The sequence below is a fragment of the Mus pahari genome, chromosome 10 (assembly GCF_900095145.1).
Source record: "Mus pahari chromosome 10, PAHARI_EIJ_v1.1, whole genome shotgun sequence".
Classification (NCBI taxonomy): Eukaryota; Metazoa; Chordata; class Mammalia; order Rodentia; family Muridae; genus Mus; species Mus pahari.
The window spans coordinates 32,492,695-32,503,297 of NC_034599.1; the positions used below are offsets into that span (position 1 = coordinate 32,492,695).

The 10,603-nt window shown below is 39.1% G+C and overlaps 1 protein-coding gene and 1 pseudogene across 1 annotated transcript; both read left to right on the plus strand.

Annotated features, from left to right (window-relative positions):
• The first annotated feature begins 3,583 nt into the window (after positions 1 to 3,583).
• On the plus strand, positions 3,584 to 4,634 carry LOC110327821 (olfactory receptor 8B4). The gene has a single exon (XM_021207049.1). It carries the CDS (start codon positions 3,629 to 3,631, stop codon positions 4,616 to 4,618), a length of 990 nt encoding a protein of 329 aa, XP_021062708.1. The 5' UTR covers positions 3,584 to 3,628; the 3' UTR covers positions 4,619 to 4,634.
• Positions 4,635 to 9,558: 4,924 nt separating this feature from the next.
• The window catches only part of LOC110327688, a 15,747-nt pseudogene continuing 14,702 nt past the window's right edge, over positions 9,559 to 10,603 (plus strand).

The window sequence follows — 10,603 nt, forward strand, 5'->3', positions numbered from 1 at the left end:
GCTAACCACAGAAGCAAAAGACCTCTGCAATGAAAATGTTAAAACACAAAATAAAGCTATTGAAAAAGACACAAGAAGACAGATCAGCCTCCAATGCTCATGAACCGGTAAAATAAATATTATAAGGATGGCTGTTACCAAAAAATAAAATAAACCTCAACTTGAAACCAGTGTCAGTATGTCCCAGTAAGATGCGTGTTACTCAGGGCAGTTGACAGAACTGGAGGAAGAGGAGGAGGAGGAGGAGGAGGAGGAGGAGGAGGAGGAGGAAGAGATGATGATGATGACTTAGAGTCATGGGCAGGTATGCAGATTACCCAAAATACCATACACTGACAGGAAGACCAACAGAGTCAACTCACCTGGACCCTTGGGGGCTCTCAGAAACTGAGCTAACAACCAAAATGTGTACACAGACTGGACCAAGGTCCCAGCACATATGTAATAGATGTGCAGCTAAGTCTACATGTGGGTTCTGCAACAACTGGAGTGAGAGCTGTTTTCTGCCTGTGGAATCCGTTCCCCAACTGGGCTGTCTTGTCTGGCCTCAGTGGGAGGGGATGTGCATAACCCTACAGAGATGTGATGTGCCAGAGTAGGAGGGATACCCAGGGGATGCCCCCCCTCTCAGAGGAGAAGGGGAGGGAGAGGGACTCTGGGAGGGGGAAATGAGGGTAGGAGCAGTGATCCGGATGTAAAATGAATAAATAAAGTAATGGAAAAAAATTGTATGCCTGTTTCAAAAGCATAAAATGAAACAACAACAAAAACCAAAAAACAAAAACAAACAAACAAACAAAAACATGTCTAGCTTGTTTTGCCAGGCAGTGGTGGCACATGCCTTTAATCCCAGCACTCAGAAGACAGAGGCAGTTGGATCTCTGTGAGTTTGAGGCCAACCTGGTCTACAGAGTGAGTTCCAGTACAGTCAAGGCTACACAGAGAAACTTTATCTCAAAACAAACAAACAAAAAGATATTTGGGGAACTGGAAAGATGGCTCAGCTCAGTGGTGAAGAACATTGGCTACTCTTCGAGAAGACCTGGGCTCAATTCCTAGCACCTATATGGAAGCTAACAACAGAGACATATATATGTAGGTTAAACAGCAACTGTACACAAAAACAAATGAACTATAATTAAATGCATGTATGTTTGGCTTATTTCTCTAGTGATCAAATATTTCCAATAGTTGATAAACATTTCTTAATAGAGAGGCATTTTAGCTTACAGTTTTCAGGACTAATTACTTGGCCAGAAATCTTGGAGGTGGAATGTGTGAAGGAGGAAGCTACTCACCTCATGGTAGAAGGAAGCATAGAGCAATAAAGGACCTAGTGACTAGGTGTAATTTTCAAAGTCACATCCCTAGTGACTTACTTCCTCTGACTCCATCCCATATCTTAAAGGTTTTACAACTTCCTCAGACACTGTAATTAATTAGGAACCAAACATTCAAAGCTTGAGCTCAGGAATTCATTTCATATTTAAAGCACAATTCCATGGAGCCACAGACATGTGCCCCTTTGTGCTTGTTTTCTTTAATTCCATGATAGCTTGATATCATGAAGTTTCATGGCTAAATGAAATCTTATTTTGTTACAATCCCAGAATTGTTAAAAATCCCACTATTTATTATCCATTCTACAGTTGGCTGACCTGTAGGTTGCTTTCCGTTTTGGGCTCATATATATAATTGTGCTATGAACACTACTTATCGTGTGTTGAGGTCAATCTGTGTACTTACTGAGCATGCACCTAGCAGTAGAAAGAGCTCTTTAAAAAAAAAGTTAAACAATGCAGACCAATTTATTATTTTATCCTTGCTTGTGCTTGGTTTTTCTTTCTAATCTATTTTAGGTATGTAGCTTGAGTTTCTAGTCTTTTGCTTAAAGTTCCTGGCTTCAGTAAATCAGAAGCAGCTTGTAACTTAAGCCCTTTCTATGTTTGAAGGCAAAGTGATAATAGATGTACAGGAAGGGTAAGTTTAGTTAAGGAGGACTTTGAAGGGTAAAAAAGGTGGCAGCCAGAGGGGTGGCAAAAAGTAGATAGACATTAGTCAATCTGCAAGACCACAGGGCTAGAGGGTCTGAATACCTGCTTGTGTTCTTTTTAGTAGTACAAACACAAAATCTGCAATCCAGCATGAAGTATATTTAAGAGTGAAAGGACATGCTATTAATATTCATACAAGGATAAGTGGTGTCTTTTAGGGACACTTGAGGAAAGCAGATTATTTTAGGTAGCTTCAGTGGAAACTTACAACTGCAGATGTTTATGTTTGAGAGGATGAAAGGCAGCTTTATCATTGAAATAAGGGTAGTATCAAACCCTGAAGTACCTCCCATCCTAAACAGATATGAGTGTTTCCCTCATGTGTGCTGTGGTATTTTAATCAGAGCTTGTTTATGGCTTTCTGTAGTGTAGGTGGCATCTGTGGTGGTGTCTCACTGTTGTAAGTAGCTCATGGACCTAGGAAGATTTTATGTGAACTGTTCTCTTTGTCTTCCCCTGAAAGCTCCCCAGGAGAAATAGGAAATGGTAAAAACTAAGTTTGGGGTCTTTCCTTCTTAAAGTCAGTTTTAGGCTCCAAGAATGAAGGAGAGGAAAAATGAGATTCCAGACTTAGCAAATAATAATATAACATCCCTTGTGTACTGGGGAAGTTTAAGTAGAACTTCAGCTCCTCTAGATGGAACAGAAATATCTAACACAGCCTGTAAACAATGACAGTAGGTTCATCCCCATAGAGACTGATTTTAGAAAAATTCCCAGGGGAGTCTGCCTAAATCAGGTCCCCAAGATCACTAAGCTGTGCAACTTCCTGCAATATGCCAGCTTTTACTTCTTGTCAAAAGCCTTTGTTGTTTTTTTGAAGGTGATAGAGAGCAACTGGGATGACGCCCCTTAACTGAGGTCCTTCCTGTGAGCACTTCAGAGAGCTGGGGCCATATAAAGCTGGTAACAGGAGAATAAGAAAAGTGAACATCTGCGTCTGTCAGACTTGTGGTATAGTGACCCCATCTTCTTCTTAGATAATGGAAAAAGCTATTGCATAAAATTGCACTAATAAGAACCAAGGAGAAGGAAAGGACAGTTCTGAATTCTATCTTTCTTGGTGGTTTTCTTCTAAACAAGGGCTCTTCAAAGCATTTATTACTCTGTAGCCTTCAGCATTGACTCTAAGGTAAGTAAAGGGATTTGGAGGTGGAAGGCAGTATAAACAGAGCCAGCAGGGAACAGTTTGGGCTGGATTTTTCTCTGTAGGTGGGAACTTCATGTGTGGTTGAGAACGATCATGAATAGAATAAGTTCTGCAGATCTACATTTAACAAAGCCTAAGGCACTGGGCTTTGAGTTAACTCTTGGTTCTTGAGTTATTTTTCTGAAAGTCCATGCATAGCCAGTAGAAGTCATGTACTTCCTCATCTATTAGGCAAGAACAGAATCCTTGTTATCCATGTAAATAAACAGCTTGATTCTTTAATAAGTCTGTGGGAAATGAGCTACACTTAGTCACACTATTAGTGGCTTAAGATGAGGAGAAGTGCAGATGAAGGAGGAGAGGCCAAAGAAAAGCAGGCATGCATACTCACTGATTTACCTTCTAGAGCCTTCTTCCATTGTGCATGCATATAGCTGTCATTGTGTGTTTTATTCCACTTTTCAAGATGATGTCTCAGAAGAGAATGGCTCCAAGAAATAGCTCCTCTGTGACTGAATTTATCCTTGTGGGATTTTCAGACCAACCAGCTCTCCAGCTGCCATTCTTCTTCTTCTTCTTAGGTATCTATGTGCTCACTGTCATAGGCAATTTGGGACTGATCACCTTAATTGGGTTGAATTCCAGCCTTCATACTCCAATGTACTTTTTCCTCTTCAACTTGTCCTTTATAGATTTCTGTTATTCCTGTGTGTTCACGCCAAAAATGTTGAGTGATTTTGTCTCAGAAAACATTATCTCCTACATGGGATGCATGACTCAACTGTTTTTCTTCTGTTTCTTTGTCAATTCTGAGTGCTACGTGCTGGTGTCAATGGCCTATGATCGCTATGTGGCCATTTGCAATCCTCTGCTGTACACAGTTACCATGTCTCCTCAGGTCTGCACTCTGCTGATGTTTTGTTCATATATGATAGGATTTGCTGGAGCCATGGCCCATACTGGAAGCATGCTGACACTTACTTTTTGTGATTCCAATATGATCCACCATTATCTCTGTGAAGTTCTCCCCCTCCTACAGCTCTCCTGCACTAGCACCTATGCCAACGAGCTTGTGTTTTTCATTGTTGTTGGAGTAGTCATCACAGCATCCAGTATCAGCATCTTTATCTCTTATGCATTGATTCTCTCCAACATCCTTAAGATTCCTTCTGCTGAGGGTAGATCCAAAGCCTTTGGTACATGTGGATCCCATGTAGTTGCTGTTGCTCTGTTTTTTGGGTCAGGGGCATTCACCTATTTAACAACCTCTTTCCCTGGTTCAATGGAAGAGGGAAGGTTTGCTTCAGTATTTTATACCAATGTGGTTCCCATGCTTAACCCACTGATCTATAGTTTGAGGAATAAAGATGTTAAACTTGCCCTGAATAAAACATTGAAGAGAGTGCTCTTCTGATGAGTCTGGTGCTATCATTTGGCATTAAATCCTTATAAACATCTTATTAACATACCCAAGTACACTTTCCACAAACAAGGCTTTCCTTCTACTGTTAAAAACTGGAGATCATTTTGAGGATTTTAGCACTTGGTATATCAATTTGGCCCAACTTTGCATGTACTAAGTGATATTATGTATTGGATACAATATTAGACTCAAGGAGAATATTACCTTAATGTACTTTCCATTTTCTTTCTTGGATTTGTCTAGGAAGAACATTTCTAGCTGGAAGAATGGGTACAGATTGTTACAAGGCCCAGGAACAATTTTATCATCTTTATGACCTGTCTTACCAAAGAACAAATGTAGAGTCTAGGGTATCATAGGTAATAATCTTCTAACTCTTGAAGAGATTATTTTCCCAGGAAGGCTATAAATCTTCCCTTTCACGTACATGTATGTACATAAGAAAAGTTCTCATCCAAGAAACTTATATGCCCTAATTTGTAAGAATGAATGAAATCTCAAATACTTCATTTCAAAATTCCTGCTCCTTGAGATGGTAACTTGGACTAGTGATTTTCTGATTGGTACGTCTCTTATCAGGGTAAGATGAAGAACACAGAACTTCTATGCTTTGCATGATTATATATCATGCTGCCCTGCCCTTCCCTGGAGATACCGAGCACATCATGGAACTTTGGTACTTTTAGAAAAAAATATTTTATTGATTGATTGATTGATTGATTGATTGAGATAATGTCTTTCTTTGTATCCAGGATGGCCTTGGACCTGATAGGGAGTTTAGGATTACCTCGAACCCTTCATTTTTCTGCTTCAGCCAGTCTTTTGTCTCATCTGTCTACCTTCTTTTGAGAACAGAATGATGGCAAGTTCAAGGTCAGCTTGGAGTTATGTAAATGTTATATCCCTCCTTTATTTTACAAAGTGGATCTAGATTTTACCATCTCCAAGTAGGTGCTTGAGTTTGTGTATGTGTCCATCTGTGTGTTTATTTTATCTTTTATAGAACCAGGAAGAAGGTGGAGTCTTAAAATACTTTTCTATCTCTCAGGGAGGCTGGACTGGATATTCATTCTGAGTACCAAGGATCATTCTCTACCACTATGTTAAATATTTATCTATTCTATATTGAATAGCTCATCTTTTAAGAAATATACCCTCATATTATCTTGGGTTTATGGAAGAAAATGAAGATAGGGCTATATTGGACAATATTGAGAAATGTGAAAGTCCAGACTCCTTTATGTGGAAGAACAGGCATTATTTAAGAAGAATGCAAAAATTGGGTATTCTTGAGAAAACCTTGGTACTTTTACTTTGGATAATGGGAAAGTCAAATGAAAGATGATATCTTTTACTTGGATTCTTTGTCTCCCACTCTTCTAAAAAAATACAAGCAAACAAACAAAAAGAAAACAAACAAAAAACTGGAGAGATGCTTGGTGTGTGATAGAGATGGAGATAAAGCAGTGAAGGGAAGTGAGGCTTCCGGTTGCCCCTCTGCTGATGCACACACAGCTCTACTAGGAGCCACAAGCCAGATGCCATTGGTGGTAGCTTAGAGTAGCAAGAAGAAACATCTACAATGTAAAGCTGATGGTTAGAGGTAAGACAAACTGTAATTTCTTCAAGTATGTTAAAGGGAAAAGATCAGAGAGAAAGTGTGGATACTTGGATTATGTCTAGATTATGATAATGATGAGATTCTACATCACTGTACGTTGTATATACTGCATGTACTATGAGATGCCTAGTGCATAGTACCTCATTTATTGGATTTGAGCCTATGATAATCAGTCTTTTTGGCATAGCTAAATCCCACCTTTTATAGGGCAGTGTGTAGTCTAAGGTAGAGCATATGAGGCTCTTGGGATATTAGAAAAGAGTCCAGACTGAGGAAAGGCAACTAAGAGTTGTGGAATATATATGTAGTCCCAAGCAGTCTAGCACTCATGTGGAAGGATCTATAGTGGTAACTAGCATAGACTACACAGTAAAACTCTGACTAAAACAAAAAAGAAAAAGGAAAAAAATGAAAGATTAAAAATACTATCAATGATTTACCAACCTTCCTATAATACATGTAATTCTATATATATAACTATATGCATATAGTTTTAATGAAAATTTCTTATTTGGGTGATGGTGCTCTCTCCAAGATACAGACCACCTAACAGAAACCTCAGCACTAGACATGAGAAGTCCTCTTTTAAGATGATATCCAGTGCTAAGAGATTCCCAAAATATATAGCTTATTGTTGTGGCTCTTGGTTTTCCCCTCAAGGTAGAAGGTAAGTACCTATTGCTGAAGACATCATGTACTTTAGAAACAGGACCCAGAGACTCCTGAGATGGAACTGAACTGAATGCCCTTTCTCTGAAGACTAGCATTCATGGTACCAGAAGATACGATCCAAGCTTCCATAGGAGGGTAGAAACTAACAGTGTTACCCAGTTATCATGTCTATGGACCACGTCAATAACCAGCACAGCACATTAACATTAAGGATGCAGTAGTGGGGATGCATACCTTGGAGGTAAACAACAGTTCTTTAATTGGACTTTGACCTGCTCAACAAGAAAGAGACTGTGTCTAGTACTGAAACCTAGTTAACTACTCTGTGCTAGTGAAGTCGTGGCTATTAGAAGAGAATCTTTAACCACCGATTTACTAAACCAGTATATTCCCTAACAACAATCTACAACATCTGTCCTTATACCCACAAATAAATGTAGTCTTTGCCTCATTTCAAAAGGACTTCTCTTTGAAGCAGATGGAGACCACTACTATAACCTTAAGCTTTTCCACCCACACCCAAGTTCCCTAAAATATTGACTCTCAGACTTCTTATATATGAATAAATGCCTAGTCCAATAGCTTTGGCTCATTTCTACTAGCTCATAACTGAGTTATCCATTTAAACTAGTCTAAGTCATGTCACATGGCTAGTTATCACTCCTACAGATTCATTCAACTCTCTTCTTTAGAGTCTGGGGCAAAAGCGCTGTGCCTGACCATCTCAGAATCCTTCGTCTGTAACAGAACTTCCACATCCCTATTTCCTGCCTAAGCTAATAGGCCAGCAGCATTTTATTGACAGGTGATACTCCTATACATTGCAAAAGAGATTCTCTCTACACATTACAGAATATCACAACCAATCAAAACACAATTATGGGGTTCAGCCCTAAAGGATACATCTATAAAACACTGCCATGTAAGGCTCAGGGAACACTGCAGAAGAGGAAGTAGAAAGACTGTAGGAGCCAGAAGATCAGGGAGTTTGCCATGAGATCATGTCTCATGTCTTCTAGTATGATCAGAAGCTCATGCATAAAGTCTTACCAACATGATTGCCCAAACATGAACTGAACAAGGATGATACCAATGAACATACCAAACTGGATGGAGAAAAGCCCTCAAGACCCCAAGTCTGCATAAAGTACTATAGGAAACTGAGGAGAGCTGGGTTGGGAGCGATGGCCTTCTCCAGGGAAGAGCACACCAATCAGTCAGCCCTGAAAACATACATGTAGGTAGCAGGCTATGAACAGGACACACACACACACACACACACATACACACACACACAAACACACAAGCAATTAGTGAGAAAAGAGTTCATGAGGGTGGGTAGGGGCATATAAGAAGGTTTGAAGGGAGGCAAGGGAAGGAAGAAATGTTGTAAATAAATAAAACATTAAAATAGTTAATTTGTTTTCATCTGGGTAAAGGTAAAAGAATCAATCACCGTTGTCAGCTCTGAGTAGGCACAGGGAAGAAGTGGGGTCATAAACCCCAAGGAGAAAGCAACACTATGAAGTGAATGTATTAAATCCAAGAATAACTTTTCCTGCCTTTATTCTCTTTTGAGCAGAGAAAGCTTAAGTTTCATTTAGTAAAAACACTGACTTGAATCTTTTGAAAAGTTCTTCCACCTTCATCTGAAATGACAGAAACCCACAAGAACATTTTTTGATTTTTTTTTTTTTTACAATAGCCAGTTAAGAGCCAAAAATTGCTTCTGCAGAAACTTGCTATCTTATAAATCCAGAAGGTCTTTGCCTCTCTTATAAGCTGACCATAGCTCTTTTTGTTTGATAGTTTGGATTCAGGCTGAAGAACTTTTTCTCAATTGTCAAAATGAGAACAGGAATAGCTGCTTTAGTTGTAGCTGATATCAGATGTCCCAAAGGTGATTCTTCTGCTAAGACCCATCAGTTTTGGGGTCTTTACCACATGTTGATTTTCTTTTTCTTTCTTTCTTTTTTTAATTAGATATTTTCTTCATTTACATTTTAAATGCTATCCTGAAAGTCCCCTATACCCCTAAGGCTATTTTCTTTTTCTCTTTAGAAAGAGAAGGTGAGTTGAGATTCCTCTGGGTTATGCCTTTCTATTTTTCTTGGCTCTTTGAAGCATCTCTCCAAGTCACCTGGTTTCAATAACCACTGATACAATGATGATTTTCTAATACAACTTTGGCCCTGACTGATTAATCTGTCAGTTATAAATTAAAAACATAAAAACATTAATAATATTGACACAGATACAGATTTTTCTAACAATTAAGAAGTAATATTTTCTAGTTATATGGATTAAAATATGATTTTTATGCCAGTGTAGACTTCTCACTGATTCTAAACATGAAAGGGCAAGATAGGGGCTGGTGAGATGGCTCAGTGGGTAAGTGCACCTGACTGCCCTTCTGAAGGTCCAGAGTTCAAATCCCAGCAACCACATGGTGGCTCATAGCCATCTGTAACAAGATCTGACGCCCTCTCCTGGAGTGTCTGAAGACAGTTACAGTGTACTTACATATAATAAATAAATAAATCTTAAAAAAAAAAAAAGAAAGGGCAAGATAAGTGAGAGACATCAACTAGTGAGAGGAGACTGCAAGGAGTACTTAGGGGGTTCTTAGTAATAAAGGATGAGTGGCATGCTATATTCTGAGGAGCAGATGGGAAGGTGTCTGTGTCCGACTCAGTGTGATCGTCATTCTCAGCAAAGATCACACTCTCCTGTCACACGTCTGTAAGTGAAATGCATTTGGCAAGTGTACCAGCTGCTAGTACCCAAAGTCTTACTGTGGTGGTATGAGCATGCAATGGCTCAAGTGGATATAAACATAAACTGCATTTAGAAGTGGGCTGTTCAAAACTGGTGGGGCAGAGCTAAGTCACTGAGGATGTTGTCTTTATGTTTTTTTCCTCCTCTTCTTAGATGTGAGCTAGTTCTCAAAGATTCAGTACAGTTTCTAGATGGCCACTAGGATTTTATGGTTTTGTTTTCATTTTAAGCAGAAAGATAACGCAGAATTGAGTGAGATAAAGTAGAAGGGGGCTATACCTATTCAATAAGTAACTAATTCTACTGACATTTGGTTAACCATTTTACTTTTATGGGAGATGGAAATCTCCCGTTCAATTTGAGAGCATTTTATTCTAGAAAACTTTCTTTTCCTCTCTCTCTCTCTCTCTCTCTCTCTCTCTCTCTAGAAATGGGGACTGTCTATTGTGCAGGCAAATAACAGTTATTACTAAAGCATCACTAGAATGAACAGGTCAGAACAGGGTAACCTATATTCCTAGTTTTGCTTCTTTGGTCCAGTCTAAGAGAGGAAGATTGATTAATTGGATAGTTAAGATTGAAATGGAGTAACCAAAGAAAACACATGGTGGGACTCATGGCTCTAGCTGTATAAGTAGCAGAGGATGGACTAGTTGGTCATCAATGGGAGGAAAGGCTCTTGGTCCTGTGAAGGTTATATGCCCCAGTATAGGGGACTGCCAGGGCCAGGAAGTGGGAGTGGGTGGGTTGGTGAGCAGGAGGAGGGGGAAAGGCAGAGGGAGTTTTCGAAGGGGAAACTAGGAAAGGGGATAACATTTAAAATGTAAATAAAGAAAATATCTAATAAAAAAAAATTTAAAAAAAGACAAAAAAGACAAAAAAGAAAGAAAGAAAGAAAGAAAGAA